Source organism: Anastrepha ludens, chromosome 4 (genome assembly GCF_028408465.1).
Source record: "Anastrepha ludens isolate Willacy chromosome 4, idAnaLude1.1, whole genome shotgun sequence".
In the NCBI taxonomy this organism is placed as follows: Eukaryota; Metazoa; Arthropoda; class Insecta; order Diptera; family Tephritidae; genus Anastrepha; species Anastrepha ludens.
This window is the reverse complement of record NC_071500.1, coordinates 1723446-1742374: the sequence shown is the minus strand read 5'-3', so window position 1 is coordinate 1742374 and position 18929 is coordinate 1723446. Positions and strand designations below refer to the sequence as shown.

Here is an 18929-nt window from a genome sequence, read left to right as displayed (position 1 = left end):
TGTTGCACTATTCACTGCATAAACACAAGGTATGTGATGTCCAACAAAAAAATACGACATACGACACACGACAGCCATAAAATGTGGCGTTGCCATAACAAAAATGTTTGAAGATAACATCATAAACCAAAAAACAGCTAAGTAAATATTCTGATCTAGCGCGTGGATGGTTATTCATACATTTTAAGGATTTTCTGAATTCCAGCTAGACTTCAGTGGGTTGACAATATACCTGATCAGAAAAACTGCGATAAAGTTGGCTTTGGCGTCTACTGTAAGAAGCTCGTTGTTGTTGTTGTAGCAGCATAAACAAGCCCCATACTTACATATGGGGAATGCCCGGCTATAAATCCGGGTCGTTTCGGTAACGTAGAACCGACTCTCGTGGAAACGAGTAAGAAACTCGTCTTCCTAATCACTGCAGCGTATTTCAGTCTAAAGTTCTCGCCAATAACGAGATAGCTGTCTGACGATTAAATCTCCTGGGGGAGTTGTCACTAATTCCATCATTACTCACAAATGCCGGACATCTCTTAACGAAAGAGCGCAATATTTTCGCATCCACTTGATTTGGGTTTTTCAAGGTAGACGAATTAGCGAGAGCACCCAACAGAGCAAACACATTTCGTATTCCCGAACATGGATGGAATAAACGAGCCTTAAGTTCCACATAACATATTTGACCAGTTTAAAGAATAAAAATGATGAAACTTTAAAATGGAGTTGGCAATAAAGTTTGATAATAATGTTTTTGAATTTATTAAAGAAAAAATAATACCTCAGGGCACAAACGGAATAAAAAAATAAAATTATAGCCGAATTGTGGAGATTGAAAAATTTAAATATAAAAAGTATTGTTTTCAGTACCACAGTATACAGAACAATTGACGATTTTTCACATTAAATTTTAATGTGCACTTAAAATTATTGTAATTGCTTTTATAAAGTCATTCATTAATTATTATTAATATACATTTTTTTTGCCGCTGGTTTTAATTCGGAGCCATGTTAATAAATTGAGATTTTGATGTTAGTTATTATTTATGCAGTAGATGCACTATTTTTAAACAGCAAAATTTAATATTAAAGGAACTTATATTATATAATACGCCCCTAACAGTGTCATGTTCTTTATCATTTTTACTGTAATATTCTGCACAAATTATGCTCTTCGATTAAAAATAATATCGCTTTTGTTAACCAATTTAACTTTAGACATACATATTTTGTAAAGTCGCTTGGGCCAGTAGAAAATACAGTAGTAAAAAGATTCAAAATGGCAGTATTTAAGTTTCTATCAGGGGTGTTAACATATTTTTTTATACATTCATAAATAAGAGCTGCGTCTTGTGTATTAATTGGTTACGTCATAAAATAAGCCCAAGTGAAACATTCGCAAAACTTTTTATGTTTGTGTTTTTGTATGCTTTGTGTATTCAGGGATGTTTACGATCGACACAAGAAAAATTTATGGAACAAGTTCATGACTCTAGCCTGGCTATAACTGTTGCACAATATTTGTGAATATATTATACCTATGCATTTCCTACGAGTATCATAACAAGTTTTAAACGGTATTTTTGTTTATCGAAAATTTGACATTACTTAAGAAAAAAATTTGAATAAGTTAATGGACGCGTCTCGTATCATCTGCATAGCCAGTCTATTAGTAAAGTAATATCCAAAGCCAAAGGGGCTCGAAAATGGAGAGATCTATAGCAGGATAACTTATAGACACCATGAAATTGCATAAATAGCACTTTTCCAGTATTTAAGGATTCCGGATACATATTACACGGAATGTAAATTTATACATTCACTGTAAATGATGCCACAATCTCTTTCTTTAACATTTTTCAAAGTTTGTTAATGGGCGGCCTCCGTAGTCGAATGGGTTTGTGGTTGATTACCATTCGGTAGGGACCGGATTGCAAACGCACTGAGGGCGTATTTCATTTCAAATGACAGAAAGGGTCTTTCCTAAAGGGATAACCCCTCGACAGACAATGGCAGGCCTCCGATTACATTGATGATATTAAAAATCTCCTCAAAAAAGGCTATCTGCCGTTCGGAGGCGACATGAAACTGTACGTCTCTCCATTTATGGAACAACATCAAGGAAGACCTTGATGAAGACCTTCAACATCTTCTTAACCATCCGTTGAGCGCCCGGATATGGCCAGACTTTTTCTACTTTAGACGTGAGTTTAACATTTTTTATTATAGCTAACGACTTGAGCTTCCATATACCTTCCTAAAATTTAATTTTCTATCGATTTATTGATATAACTTTTTAAAAAGGATCCTCGAACAGGACGAAAAGAGGCCAGACCCGGGTTGTCCAACCGAGGGTTTTCAAAAAGATGCGCAACGGAGGGTTAATGCTTTTGCAAAAAACAAATATTTCACTGTTCAAACATTTACTCGCCAAAATATCTTTCAACGTGTCACAACGTCATGAATTGATTTGTGAATTTTGAAAAAATAATCTTGGTGAAAGCAAAAAGAGCACCGTCATTGTAATCGGTAACGCTCTCAAGAGGAGAAAGCTTTCCTCGTAAAGAAGGTGGAGCAGATGGGCCCATTATTATTGGGGTTATCGACAACGGCAGGGAAGACGGTGCCATTTCCATGGAGGGATGGAAGAAAGAGGCATCCGCCGAACCTCCAGCTTTTATGAAAGTGGTAAGAGAGAACCCTGGACTACCACAGTGATTGTATGGTCCGATGAGCGCTCGACTTTTATATACAGAGCAGCAGTGACCTTGGTGGGGTAGGTTTGGAAGGGAGCTAAGTTGGAGGCACTCGACAAAAAGAATCTTACTCTTCGTCTGGCTCCCCTCCGAGCCTTCCACTCCGGGGATGGATGACATAGGCCTTTATTTTAACCCTAAATTTCACACGCACAACGGAAGGTGGAAAAGTCCGAGGTATCATTTCAATAAACGCTGATTCTGCTAAAGAGGTCATCACCTAAGGTTTAAGAGGGGAGTCCTGAAAGTCTATCAAACCGATACCAGGAAGTGCCACTGCACGTTCTGCAATCAGCTAGACTTACGTAAATTCCAGTATCCTCTGAAATTTTCAGTTCATCTCTGTGGTGACTGATTATTGCACATCCTCGCTGGGACCGAGCGGCACTTTTTCCCATTCATGTTCCCTCAAGAAAGGAGTGGGAAGAGTGCTTACTGACGGCTCGAAGTTGGACGGAAGGGTTGGGAGAGGGAGGTTGTCAATCTTTTGCTACACCTGCGAATATAGCAACGATTAACGCAAACGTAATTCAGTCATCGTTCCCTCGTCATTTTCATTTTTTTACTAACATTCGTTTGCTCGGAGTTCGGAGTTATGCACAACAATTATCACATCTTAAACTTTTTGAACTTCAAGGATAATAGAAAATAATGGGTGCATTGCATATTGAGCAATTGTTATGTAAAAGATGGGCTTAGTTATTACTTGACAGAAATGAAATAAAAAACTAAGCGCTTTTACAAAGGTACATATGTATGCATGTATGTGGGTTTAATTACATACAACCCTAATTAAAACTATTTACACCAAGTTAAATTTCCACAGCCATTCTTAAATTGCCATAATTTGCCGTTGATAAGAAACTTTTTTTAAATATTGTTAATTTTGGAATATGTGGATTAAAGAAATCAGGGGTATATCCAATCGTATATTTTGATATTAATTTACATTGACTAACTTCGTGAACAACGACAAATCATGACATTTTAAGAAAATCTTGAGAAATGTTTCGCTTGTGTAAACAGTTTTGACCAGGGCCTGTAGAGATACTGTTCACATAAACACTTTTGACCCTTTGTAATTTCACAAAGAATGTGAGCGATCCTGTGGAGAATTCTCGTTGAAATTGGTGGTAGCACTACTATAACATCTGTCACTAGAAGGCTACTAATGGTTAAGAGCATTCTCTCAACCTTCAATCAACAACGAATTAGAGCAGAAACGTACGCGGTTGACGTGATGATAATAGTTTTAATGATGTGTCCTAATATAATTAGCGAAATTACCGAATGAGCATTAGATTGGCTCAGTGAATGTAATACAAGCAGTAATCTGACTGTAAATCCCAGAAAAACTGAGCTTTCCTTCTTTTTTACTACTAAGACCAAGATATCAAGCTGCATTTTCCCCAAGCTGGCGTTATCAGCACAAGCCAAATATCTTGGCGTAGATCTCGACACAAAACTTAGTTGGATATCTAAATTCGAGTATAAAACTAAAAATGCAAGCATAGCTCTATATACAGGGTGGCTGATGAAAACCGCTACCAAAAAAAAATTGAATAACTTTTTTTCTTTTTAAGTTATCTGTTCCATTTTTGTTTTAATTTGCAGATTGATCTTTAAAATTTATTAAAATGGATAACTGGGACACGCAAACAAGAATTTGGATAGTCCGCCGCTATCACGCGCTGGAGTCCGTAGTTTTGGTACAGAGAGAGTACAGGCGGATGTTTGGCGGCGATCCCCCGAGCAGATGGACCATAATGAGACTGGTGAATAATTTTGCTGAGCAAGGAACAGTCGCAAGAAGGCCTTATCATCGAAACCCACCAGTTCGGACGGAGGAAACGGTCGCTGCTGTAGCTGCAGCTATACAAAGCAATCCAAGGGTTTCAACAAGAAGCTTATCTGCTCAACTTGGTGTCAGCCGACAGTCTTTGCAAACAATAATGCACAAAGATTTAGACTTATTTCCCTACAAAATTCAAATGGTTAACAAACTGAATGCAGCAGACTTGCCGATTCGCTTGGAATTTTGCCAGAAGATCCTGCAAATGGTGGAAGAAGACCAAAACATGTTAAACTGCCTTTTCATGTCTGATGAGGCCCATTTCGATTTAAACGGCAATGTGAACAAACAAAATTGTCGAATATGGAGTACATCTAACCCACAGATACTCCACGAGACGGAATTGCATCCTCTTCGCGTGACAGTGTGGTGTGCGGTTTCTTCACGCTGTATTGTCGGGCCTTATTTTTTTGAAGAAAATGGTCACACCGTTACGGTTACTGGAGACCGTTATTTGAAAATGCTGAAAGAATTTTTCTATCCAGAACTACGCCGAAAGAGAATTCCTTTCAACTCTGTGTGGTTTCAACAAGATGGGGCAACGTCTCACATAGCCCAGACTGTTATGACAGAGTTGCGACGAAAATTTCCCAATAAACTGATTTCAAGAAACTCCGAATTTCGTTGGCCCCCCAGGTCGCCTGACCTTACTGCACCTGACTTTTTCTTGTGGGGTTTATGTAAACAAGAAGTTTATAAAACAAAGCCAACAAATTTGGATGAACTAAAACAATCCATTCGGGCAACAATTGCGGCTATTCCTGTCGCAACTCTCAAAGCAGCCATGAACAACTTTTTACTAAGATGCCGCACTTGTGTCAACGAGCATGGGGGGCATTTAAATTCAATTATTTTTAAAACTAGTTAAGCTACATTTAATAAAATTTAATGACCTTCAACTTGAAAAAAAAATAAATGAATTCCATAAACTAAAAAAAAAGTTATTTGAGTTTCTTAATGTAGCAAAATTCATCAGCCACCCTGTATCTGCAAAAAAGTGCTAGGTAAGAAGTGGGGTATCCAATCACAAATCTCACTCTGGTATTATACTGCAATTGTGGAGCGTATTCTTAGATATGGGTCACTCGATTTTGATGTGCAATAATATCCATTAAGACATGACCTGACTATAAAGTGTCAAAAGTCAAACGACTGCTTGGGTACGGTCGACCCAACATCTCAAGACTAACTGCGGTTCTCATAGAACACGGCAAGGTTAAAGATGCCACCCAACAATATCGGGGGAGGGAAACTCCAGTTCACTATCTTCACAATTGTCCGGGCTTATCAAGAGCAAAATAGCGAGCTTTCGGCAAACCATCCCTCAATAACACTGAAGAAATTTCAGGTTTCCTCTTTTCTTTCTAGACACTTGGATACACAACCACCACAACCACAAATCAACAGAGGATTCTGATATTAAAACGTCGGTAGACGAAAAATAAATGTCCCCCTGTTCAGGAAACCACAACAACACACATAGATGAGGCTGCGCAGTCAACCTGTGCAACCCACTCTTAGTCGCAACGAGACAAATTGAAATTCAAAGAAACGATTTTCCTAAACTTTAATATTAAGACATTGTTCAATGCTAATTTTTGTATCGATGATTATAATTAGAACGGAAGATTTGCACTTTGGCCTAAATGTCTTTTGGGCACTCTAATCATCTGTAAACCTGGGCTGGGATGTAGCTGGGTTGGACTGGGCGTCTGTGACTTCCTTCTGGCCGTACCAGGCCAATGTGTTTACTTCGTATTCTCGCTATGACATCATATTAGAGTTTTCCAAAACGAAATTAACCGATGGACCAGTAGTCCAGTCAAAAGAGGCAAAAAAAATAGCCAACTAAGTAATTTTAGGAGTATGCGAGTTTATGGTTTTATTATGTAAAACCCATCACTGTGAACTTAAATTTGAGTTTTCGGGGTCGGGGGTTGTGTCCCGCGGCCGCCATCTTGGAAATAAGGGTGCAACTGGTTTTTGCGATTATCTCGTGAATTTCGAAAGTTACGAAAATTTTGTAAAATTAATCATAAAAAAGTTATAAACAAAATTACGCGAAAAATTAAGGGACGAATTTTTTTCAAGCGTAATAACTTTTTTTTTATTGATTTTATGGAAAATATACATCAGAGCTTTTTTATAGAGCATTCTTTTGTGAACATTTTTGTCCTTAAGTTTTTTTCGCTATCTTTATTTAGTCTTATGATTTTGAGCTGCTAAGCGAAGCAACCATTACATTAGCGAAGCGCGTACATGATTACATAGGCCGACAAAATTTAACCAACATTCAGACCCAGAAACCAGACTATATATTTCCGAAGGTTTATGATGCGCTGAATCCAAATCTGGCCTCAGAATTGCTCTATCAGCTTTGGTTTTCGAGATATCCTAACCTAAAAGTGCAAAAAACACCGTTTTTGCCCATATTTGAGGTTATGTAGCCTTGCAGATGTTTTCTCTCACCGAAATTAAAGGATGGCATCTTTAAATACAAGCCTTCTTTTTTCAAATGGCGTTGAGTTTGCTCAAATATCATTTTTTTTCGCTGAGATATCGCATTTTGAAATTTTCATGTTTCTAAATTTTCCTACACCTGAAAATCGATTAAGATAACATGAACATGATATAGTCGATTACTAATTTTCTTGAATTGAGTCTTATTTTTCTTAAAATTTTGTCTCACACCATAAGTGTGCTGACTCACCACACCCCTACACTTGCTTGCGGTATGGTAGGGGTGGTTTCTAGGGGTTAGGGCTGTGTCTGACTCGGTACCCGTGGGTTAGATAGTGGTTGTCGGCCTATGTAATCATGTACGCGCTTCGCTAATGTAATGGTTGCTCCGCTTAGCAGCTCAAAATCATAAGACTAAATAAAGATAGCGAAAAAAACTTTAGGACAAAAATGTTCACAAAAGAATGCTCTATAAAAAAGCTCTAATGTATATTTTCCTTAAAATCAATAAAAAAAAAGTTATTACGCTTGAAAAAAATTCATCCCTTAATTTTTCGCGTAATTTTGTTTATAACTTTTTTATGATTAATTTTACAATAAAAAGTTTTGAGTGAAAGTTGTAGATAATATTATTATCTACAAAAAAGTATTTTACAAAATTTTCGTAACTTTCGAAATTCACGAGATAATCGCAAAAACCAGTTGCACCCTTATTTCCAAGATGGCGGCCGCGGGACACAACCCCCGACCCCGAAAACTCAAACTTAAGTTCACAGTGATGGGCTTTACATAATAAAACCATAAACTCGCATACTCCTAAAATTACTAAGTTAAATCTTCTTTTGACTGGACTACAGTGAGCATTCTCAATTTGTCCTTAGGTTAATTTATGAGCTACTCAAATCTATTATAGCCTTCCAATAGGACTTAACCCAGCGTAGTGTCAGTCTTAGCCAACTCCTTTTGAGCTTTAGCTTGATGGTATGTAATCCAAGACCACGGAAGGGCTCGGGTCCCGTTAGTAATACTACCGTATCCTCTCTAGCCAATGCATTCGCTACTCTGTACCCAGTTATACTCCTATGTCCTGGGATACATACGAGCCGGATGTGATTGTACGCTCCTAGTAAATATAATTCCTCTAATGCACGGCGGCCGCCGTAGCCAAATGTTTGGTGCGCGACTACCATTCAGAATTCAGAGAGAACGTTGGGTCGAATCTCGGTGAAAGACCAAAATGAAGAAAAAGTTTTTTCAAATAGCGGTCCCCCCTTCGGCAGGCAATGACAAACCTCCGAGTGTATTTCTGCCATGAAAAAGCTCCTCATAAAAAAACTATCTGCCGTTCGGAGTCGGCTTGAAACTGTAGTTCCCTTTATTTGTGGAACAAAATTAAGACGCACACCACAAATAGGAGGAGGAGCTCGGCCCAACATCCAAAAAGGGTGTACGCGCCAATTATATATATATATAATGCACTCAAGGATTAGCGAGGTTTTAAGGCCGGCGGGCCAATTAGATGTCCTAAATTCAGTAGTTTTCGCGAAGCGTTGTAGGATGAGAAAAAAAACAATTAGCCAAATGAAGTTTTGGGGATAGTTTAATATATATTTGAACTAAAAAAAAAAATTTGTACAATCTCCAACAATATATTGTAAGCCGAGTTATCAATAGATTCCCAGAGCGCCTTGCCACTGAAGTATCCAACTTCTGTACAAGATACAACTTGCAATTTTCATCTGAAAACAAAAAAAAAAAAGATTATTAATTTTGATGTAATTATCTTCGATGTGAACTAAGAAAATTGGGAGAAAACACGTAAAATTCGAATTTTTGGGGAAGGTAGAAAAAAAAAGTGGTTTTTCAAGGAAAAAAAAAACTCTTCAACTGGGTAAAAAAGTCGCTTAAAAAAAGTTTTTGGATGTTTTTTTTTAGTTCACATAGAAGAGAAAACAATACTGAAGATAACGCATTTTGAATGAAATGGATAGCTCGTTTAGTTTTTTTGCAATCGTGTACATAAATTAGGTAAAATCGTGAAAATGAAAAGCCGAGAAAACGCGCTTCAAACTACAACAGTAAGCGCACGGTTGCTCGACGCCGCACTACGCTCGGCTCTGTAGCTCTGCAAATACTTGGAATTTAACTCTGAAAATTTGTGTCTCATGTTCTTGAATATCTAAGCTATTGATTTCAGGAAAAAAAAATCGATTTTTTTGACCTTTTAATTGGCCCGCCGGCCTTTAACCAAGATCTTCATTTTAATTCGTTCAAATAGCATGCAATTTTCAGCCCATCAGTAAAAATGCCTTCTATAGGAATACTTTGTTTTGACTATATTCTCGGTGACATTTCCAGCAAAATTGTGTTGGTAGAAGATTTTGCTCGTGTAATATAATATTATTGATGATAGGGGAATTTCCAAAATGAAATTTTTTTTGATAAATGTGGTTGTATCTGTATAATACCTTTAAAGTTAAATTTAATGTTATGTTTGAGGTTGGTGCCATTGGTGTAAATAAGTCAGAGCTCACTTTACCATCAAAAACTCACTTTCGTCAAAATTGTAGATAAACGGTATTGAATATAAGCCCTCGATATACTTTATATACTTATATATATTTAAGTATAGAAATATATACGGTTTGGATTTCAGCGTTGCATGAAATTGGTGATGGCACTGCCAATGCAGTCACACTCATAAGTCGCGTCTTATTATCCTAACTTTGTTTATTTGTACCAGCACTGACCCTTAGATGAATCTAAAATTACGTTATTATATAGTAGCTGCGAAACAAATACAATCATCAATTGCTATTCAAAAGAAATTCTACATATACATATACATATGCCAGAAAGAAAAAATTAGATATCCTCTGGAGTTTTGCAGAAACGAGAAATTCTAAGAGTAGCTCGCATTCTTTCTGAAAGTGAAAAATGAAAGTATGAGCATTTGAAAAGCCCTTCATTTATAGCGAATAATTCTTGGTTCCTATTAAATTTATTATACATTCTATTTATATATGTATGTACATACATACATATGTGTTTTTGATTTAAGCCCAAATTTTTCCTTTTCAATATTAATGTTGTATTATGCATTGCATTATGTATGTTTCATGAAAAAAATGGAAATAAATATTTTGTTTGGTAAAAGAGAAAAAAGTTATAATATGACAGGCTTGTATATCAAGCCTGACAATTGTGTCCTCTGATAGATTTGTTATCAGTAAAAGGAATCACAGTGAGCAGTAAAGCTATATGCCCGGCTATTCGGTAAGATTGATGTTTTAGAAAAATTATAAAATAATTCGTACACAATTGCTGGCATCAGTGTTGGCTTAGTGCTCCTTTTTCTTAGATGCTGCTAAAATGTGTCCACCTATGACCGTTCGGTATATGATGAAATGACCGACGCTGCTTTTGTAGAGAGCCAACTTTTGTGTATAATATGTACGTATGTATGCATGTGTTGTAAGTATTTATGTATTTGTGCATACCTACACATATATGTACTTAGCTTAGAATGCACTAATATCTGATATATTTTTGTAATCTCGTTTAAGTGGGCTTCCAGCGGCTTGTGTATCTATCATAATTTTCATTGTATATAATTACTTTAACAACCTCGTTTTTAAAGTTTCACGTTGAAGAACTTGAATTTTAGATTTCTTATAATTGGTAATTTCGTTGCTTTTAAAATTCTACACTCATATAACAATAAATATATTATTTTGTTCATTGAGGTTTTGAAAAATACTGACATTTTGCATTCTCTTCTAAATCTCACCAACGTTAATAGTATAATATAAGTTAAATCATAGCCTTTTTCATACTATGATGAGTCGCTTCCTGCAGCATCCTCTATTATAGAGTTTAAATCAATGTTAAATGAGTACTCATACAAATTGGAATAACGGTCCCGCTCCTTCCATGGGGATCGATGATTCATATAAAGATTTCGTTTACTAACACGAAATATTTGGCTATCCTTTATTGATTGATCGTCGTCACAGGGCTCACCGCCACCGCCGAAGTCGCATTCACGAATAGTTAGTCGATTTGTTGGTGATTTCAGCTCAAAAAGTACTTCTTGATGTTTATAACGTGGCCTCATCGGAAGTGGTTGGTAACCGCTTATGTTTATCTTTTGGGAATCAACCGACTGAGTTGATTGACGACGCATGCCACGTATTTTATGGAATGGATAATTTCGCATCAAATTGGAATCGGTACTACGTTGTGGTGAGTAATACTTAAAATCGGTTGGCGCTGGTGCTTGTGGTGCTGCCGTATGTATTGTCGTCAGTGTCGTAGTACTGGCTGAATGTGCAGTTGCCTGAAGTTGTAATGTCGATGGACGCTTTGCAGTGGTGTGCAGGGTGGCGGGCATCGGAGTTGTTAACGTTGATATGGGTGAAGTTATAGCATCATTTGCTCCCGCTGTTATAACTAAGGATGGCTCATGTGATGCTGCAGGGTGCATGGAGTGTAAATGTGGGGGATGGTGATGCAAAAGTGGCAAAGGTGAGCTGCCCGCATCAAAAGCGGGAGAGAGAGGCAAATGAAGCGATCGCTTCAAATTTAAGTGGTACGACGATATGGCAGGTGAATGTATGATTTGTGGGGTAGCGAAAGCGCTATGCGCTTCGTGGAAAATTTGTCGATCTGGTTTTTGTTTTAGTAACCGATTTTTAAACTGATGAGTAGTGGGTGGTAGAAGTGTCTGCAATGAACACTTTTTGTATTGTTGCTGCTGTGACTTACCGTTTTGTAAGTTATCATAACTTCGCGGTCGATATATTCCATTACTGCCTCCCAAAGTCCCCGAAGAAGGATTGGACTGCAAAGCAAGACAAACAGTGTACATTGTTGCGATTGTGCAATACAATTGAAATAGAATGTGTTTGTGACCAAAAGTGAGACGTTAGTTTCAAGTGCAAAAGAACCGACAAAATAAATAAAATAAGATGACAATATCAAGTAAAACATTTCACAGCTTTAAGTATACACTTATCTATGAGAGGTCATGAATTAATAACAATTTTTACGATTTTGAATTAAATTTGTTAAGAATGATTTTATTTACTTGCTCACCTCATCGTACAGGCGGGTCTTCATATCATTGCCTCCAATACTAATGCCGCCTCCTGCGCCGGCGATCACTGGTTGTGACGTAACCATACTGCTTGTACCAACATGAGAAGCACTCATCACGTCGCTTAAGGGGTGACGTGGACTGGTATGTTGTTGCATTTGTAAAATATAATCATCTGTCGCAACTCCTCGGCTGTGTAACAATTTATACGAAGATAATATTAATACATTTCGAATTCAGCTTTATTAAGAGCTTACCGGTCTATTAAAGATGGCGTCATTGGTCCACAAAGTATATGGCAGCAATTGAGGCAGATATTTCCGCGCGAATATGGGTTTATCGAGCGCTGCCCCCCTTTCGATGAAAATGATCCCTTAAGCTACGTTTTAAAATAACAAGAGTAATAAAAAATTAACCATACGTATGCGCATTAGTAATCCCTCAAGAAATAGAACTAACATCTTCATTTGTAGTTTGATCGCTTGTGGTGAGATAAGTGTGAAACCCCGCCAAACCAATAACTGACCAAATCGAAAAGAAGCAAATGAACACAACAATCACAGTAAATGGCGCCTTTTTTATCACCTCAAATACTTCATGTTCTGCTTTCAACACTAAAATAGTTATATTTAATGAGCCGCTTGTCTTATCGTTCCCGTTTTTTCAAGGATACTTACATAAAACTAAATGAGTCACAGAGCATGAGAATATAAATACAGCTAAAAATGCTAACGAGACTAGAAATAAGTAAAAAAAACGATAGTTTCTCTTCCCCACGCAGTTGCCAACCTGAGAACAAAATACGAGTATATACATAAAATTAATCGTCAAAAATCGAATAGATGCATTAGGTAGTTAGATAGAACTAATTAATAGCAGATACTCACCCAAGGACAATGATGGTCAAAGCGATCAACGCAATTGTCACATAAACTACAATGAGACGCTCGCGGGGGTCTGAAAATTTTACAAGTAAAACAATATTTTAGTTTCACTGTTTGCCCTTTAACAAGGACTTCTTTAGTACGTGGCGGAGGCCGATATGTAGGGCTATTCAGCGAATTTGGCACTTCTGTAAAAAAAAGCATAAACAATTATTGTCAGCAAATAGTGTTCAAAGAAGTATTTCAAAATTTCTACCAATTTGTTTTTCTATGTAGGCAGCCTCGTCGTGAGATGCACGGGGTATAACACCAGGGTCTGTAAAGGTTGTTCGTAGCAAGGAACTCATTGTAAAGAAGTAAAGCACTGCACCAACAATAGGAATAATAGGATTTATACGTGTAGCAAGGAACGGGCAACTGGAATTTAACAAAATAGATTAAACATTTATAGAAGAAAACTATGGATGCAAAAATGTGTCATTTTTCTTTATCAAAACAAAAACAAAGAATTCTATCCACCATCGAGCTTGCTCCAACACAACAGCAACAATGCGAACACGTTTTAAAATGGTGTTAACACGCGAACACGTGCATACACACATACATTTAGATACATATACACATATTAAGCAATATCAGATGCATAGTATCATAGATCTCATGCCATGTATTTTATTTGGCGGTACTAGTAAAAAAATATTCGTCACACTTTTTCTATAAAAAAAGCCTGCTTTTACTCAATGAACAATTGAAACAGACACGTGTGTATGTGTGCGTGCACGTCATGTTTAGTCACATATTACAAATAAATATGTAAATATAAATGAATGCACATTCATTCTCATTTCAGTGTGTAGGTATTACCGTCACATGCACGCCTTTCTAAATCAGAAATCATTGGGAGGCACCTATTCAAAAGCCTGCATCAGCGCGATTCATGCAAAATTGTACAAAAGAAGTGAAAGGATAATACATACATAAAAACAATGGCGAGGCACATGCGATTTGGTGCAGCCAAACACACTCGCACTACAATTGCAGCTAATAATTTGTTTTAGTGTCTCTAAGGAGCACGCTGCTTATGCGTATGTATCTATTTGGCCCTGGCTGGAAAATTCCACAAAAGAAAGTATTTTTCAACCTGTAAGCAGGCCCCACTACCTATTTCAAAGTAATTGGAATCTCATTGGAAAATTTTGCCTCTCACATTGGTAAACATCTGCATGTACATTTGCAGAGGTATATTAAACCTGCTTTTATTTGATTATTCATAAAAACTCAGTGAGTCCAGACTAACTTAATTTAAGAAATTGGCAACGATTACTCGCACGTCAATTTCACTTTTGACACTTCATTTTTTTAGCAATTTAATCATTCTCGCGCCAATTTCTGATGGATCGTTGAGTCCTATAATGCGACATCAAGCAATTATAAACTCGAAGATGTGGTACACCCGATTCCCTTCCCTCTCTCAGATTACGTAACGTCAAAACTTAATAATCTAAAATTTACGCTATTAATTTTTTTGAATTAAGCTTCATTTTAGCTAACCGCTAACAAAGTTTCCCATCTAAGAGTTTGTGGCTCCTAATGCGATCATACGGCTAAGCTCAAGCAATTCACATCTTTTTACATACATATTTCGAAGCCTAGTTCTGCCCGCGCTATGATATTAGAAGATTGGATTTGGTAACTCCAACTCTAGGAGAGGTAAAGAAGCCACATTTGGCCCAATTGTCGAAAAATATCACCGAAAACGGAAAGAGGCTAATCGACTTCACCGATGGTTATACATATAAGGATCCACTCCTTAGTAAATTGCAATGCTGAATGAAATTGAACAATACCAACAGCACAGCTTCACTCATCTAAAAGAGATTAGTCTAGTAATGAGCAAGGTTAGCGCAAAGAACCTCTCGGCAACACACCAAGTCTGGATCACGCGTATTGAATCACACTTTATTCTTGGCCGTCAGGACTTTAAAGTTGTTAAGATCTGTGTCCAGTTAGGAAACATCATAAAAACCATTAAAATTGTGAGTCTTAAAATCAATCGAAAATGAGACGAACTCTTGCCGACAAATCCTATCTTCGGAAAACAATTGAAAAGTAGATCCCTCTCTCGAACAAAAATAACACCACACAAGAATCTTATCGTAACCGAGACATTAAGGCATTAGGAACATTCAAGAGAACTGTATACATATATATACATATATAATTGGCGCTTCCACCCTTTTTGGGTGTTTGGCCGAGCTCCTCCTCCTATTTGTGGCGTGCGTCTTGATGTTGTTCCACAAATAGATGGACCTACAGTTTCAAGCCTGCCCTGAACGGCAGGTATTTTTTATGAGAAGCTTTTTCATGGCAGAAATACACTCGGAGGTATTGAAAACCCGTTTTCTTTATTTTGGTGGTTCACGGAGATTCGAACCTACGTCTTCCAAATGGTAGTTACGCCCCAACCCATTGGGCTGCGGCGGCCGTCGAGAGAATTATTCAACATAAATATGAATAAGATTCTTATGTCTCTCATAAGAGGTGGAGCAATTAAGTCCCGGGAATTTGTCAACATAAGTTAGCAGCTTAAATCTGTCTAGACTATATAAAGCACGTTATATATACTTACGAAAGGATTTATACTTAAAGAGTGTATTTATTCCAAAGGTAGGGAAAAAATTCAAACAATTACCTAAGCCATACTAAGTCTCTTCAGGGCTGGTATTGAACACAATCCTGGACCAGAGGTATTCCACTGCTGCATCTGCCACAAACGGCTCCACCCGAACTCTACTTCGGTTAGGTGTAACAAAATCAACGAGCGGTGCCATCTGAAGACCTCATCAGTGTAACACCACTCCCTCAAGTCAGACCCACAACCCTCTTACTCCAACTTAAGTGCGGAGTGAACACGCAGAGCTCTGCACCCGCAACCCTCGAGGAGCTTCAAGCTTCTCCAACTTAACTACAATGGACTCATGAGCAAGATAGATGAGATAATCGACTTCATGAGCCGACATGGAATAAGAATAGCTGTGGTCCAAAACTGCGCGCTAGCTCTGCCCCCTGTGAAGCAGATGCCCCCTGTGAAGAAGCCAGGAGCAAGCAGTTCCTGCTAGGGTGCTACCGCAGGTCTCACCCATGCAGACACCTGTTTGAACATGAACCGCCTCCCAGGATCGTCAATATACACCTCTTAAATTACGCTGACTAGATCCCGGACAAAACAAATCGACAACTGCTAGACCGGACAGTGTTTAGACAGATTATAAACGACATTCATCGGAAGACACTTACCACCTTCTTAAATTCCCTACCCCCAAATGCCGTTATCCGAGTCCAACCACCACTCATAGAAGATGAAGATCTCCAGCTACCCCGATACTGTAGCAGGCTAAACTCCTACCTATCCAGAATCGACTTCTATATACTACATATTTTCCTGTATATAAAAACACCCCGCACGACACTATCCACCTTTTCACATGCCCTACCAAACGCACTCATCTAACACCCCTCTCCCTCTGGAGCCAACCTGTCGAAATAGCAAGTTTCCTGGGTCTACCTTTAGATGAATAAGACGAAGACGACCGGTGATATACACTACACGGACAGGGTTTAGTATTGCTGCTACAACAACAACAACTCTGCTGAGTGAAAATAGCTTATCAGATTTCCTCTGCCCAGAAAGAATAAGATTATGTCGAAAGTCTTCTAACATCTTTAAATGTCCTTTCATATCCCCACTTTTTAGAACGGAGATGCGTTTTATTATAAAGCGCTCAAACTACTTCCCGAGTTTAAATTAAATTACCGAAACTTAATTTAGGCACACTTCGTAGGCAATCGATAAAAAACTTAGTTACTTGTTCAATCAAAAGCTTTTTAGAAACAAAATTATTCGAAGTATTCATTTAAATTATTTATGATCATCTTTCAATTAAAAAGCCACATTAAATTTCATACCTATTTCGGATTCGCTGGCTACATTCATGCGGCTATTAATTCTATATTTATCGCTATCAAATATATAGATATAAAGGTAAAAAATCAAAATAAAGCTTACTATCTAATCTATAAAAACAAGGCATTAAAACTTGGTGTCAAATCTAAAAATACAGAGTTTATGCATACATATATAAATATAGGTATATACAAAGGGATTTAAACATTATAGCAGAATTTATTGACATTTTGGTGAACTTGATGCAATGATTAATTCAGCCTGTTTCTCGTTTTTTGGTTTTTATAAAATCAACGGTTACTTATTCATGATTGCTGATGTTGTTGATATTTCCAAATTAGACTAGTAGGTAGTTGAGTAAGTACTAAGTAGATACTGCTAAGAGTATTACTTGTAGAGCCAATAAAGTTTTCACTGTCCCAATGTTGGTTACATATGTATTAATTTTCGCACTTAAATGTACGTACGCGATTGCAAAAGCTCTAGTACTTGTGTAATTTGGTAGTGATTGGCAGTTATCAACTATTGACCTTTTAAACTTAAAATCGTTACTGCATTCCTTTATTCTATTTAATAATTCATATATTCTTTAATTCCATCATTCAGATCTTACCATAAGTAGGCGAAATTTATTTATGTTTCTTGATTAAGGATTATGATATTAATTATTGTATCTGAATCGTTAATTTCTGTAGGGTAGTAGGTAGGCAGGTAGGTTTGGCAGCCGCATCGCACACAGGAACAGCGATGCCACAAAGCATAAAAGGTTATTCCCAAAGTGTATGGATCATCCATATTCATTAAGAAGTAGGATCTTAAATAGCGGTTCCTGCTTCTGGCTAGAGCCGGGCATGTGCAAAAAAGGTGTTGAATTGTTTCAAACGCCTCCTCATTCCTCCACGTATGACAGAAATCATGCATGTAAACGCCTAACCGCCTTGCGTGATTTTCTATGAGGCAATGTCCTACGACGGCCCCTACTAAGGTCCTAATTTGAAGTCTACTCAATTTTATATTCTTGGATAGACGTTAATTTAGCCTTGGCCATGTTTGCCTTGCAATTTCACTGGCATTGTCACTAATCCATCTTTGATTCACAGAATTGATTAGTGCGTCGAAAACAAGATGCTTAGAAGTTGTGAGAGTACCCCCATAAATTTATATTATATATGTTTGTCATACAGGTACCTTCTCTTGCAATTTGGTCAGCCCTGCAGTTCCCTCATATATCTCTGTGGCCTGGAACCCAGCATAAGATAAATCGATTCTGTTTAGTCATCACATTAAGATATTGGCGATAATGGAAGCTCTTCGCAATATAACCCTGATCCTACACCGGTATCCATTTAAGATATTTCCGTGTAGATCTGGGTGTTGGGCGATGGATCTTCTTCAAGTCATTCCAGTCTAGAAGGGATTTTCACTGAGAAATTCCTTTCGAAGCAGAGAATAGGAGGGTGATAATCACAATCACTGTGTATATCCGTATAGGAGCCTAAGATGGTTGAATGTCCCTGTATGACAGTCTTCCATTGTGAGGCAGGGGAGGCAGATGTAACATGATGTCCAAAGCCATGGACGGCGTAGTTTTTCATGCTAGTTTTCATATTGCTAATTCCGCTGATATTTGCACGTTACTCAATATATTAGAATAGGTATTTTTCGGCATAGCATAACGCCAGACAACATTTCCATATAAAAGAATAGGCGTGACAACTGCAATATAAAGTCAGCCTCAGGATAGTAAGCCTCTTAATGACTAAATTTCAAAGCTGTACTTATACAGTTGCGAACACGAAAATAACAGTATCAAAAAAATATTAAATTTTTTTAACAACATTTTTATCAATGATGTGATCAGAAAATTTTTATTATTATTTTGAAACATTATTCTATTCTTTAGCTGAAGACGTATTTA

At 37.4% G+C, this 18929-nt stretch overlaps 1 protein-coding gene across 8 annotated transcripts in view; it reads right to left on the bottom strand.

Annotated features, from left to right (window-relative positions):
* LOC128861752 (palmitoyltransferase app) overlaps positions 1–18929 on the bottom strand; it is a 54016-nt gene that overhangs the window by 12706 nt on the left and 22381 nt on the right. For 7 of the 8 annotated variants that reach the window (XM_054100133.1, XM_054100135.1, XM_054100129.1 and 4 more), the window contains 7 exons: positions 13304–13464; positions 13051–13235; positions 12841–12952; positions 12623–12777; positions 12421–12542; positions 12163–12355; positions 11833–11908 (listed from right to left, as the gene is read on the bottom strand). In XM_054100133.1, coding sequence (XP_053956108.1) covers positions 11833–11908; positions 12163–12355; positions 12421–12542; positions 12623–12777; positions 12841–12952; positions 13051–13235; positions 13304–13464 — 1004 coding nt within the window. Of the gene's footprint in view, positions 1–232; positions 659–11832; positions 11909–12162; positions 12356–12420; positions 12543–12622; positions 12778–12840; positions 12953–13050; positions 13236–13303; positions 13465–18929 lie in introns of all 8 variants that reach the window. The other variant, XR_008454402.1, reaches the window with a different exon arrangement.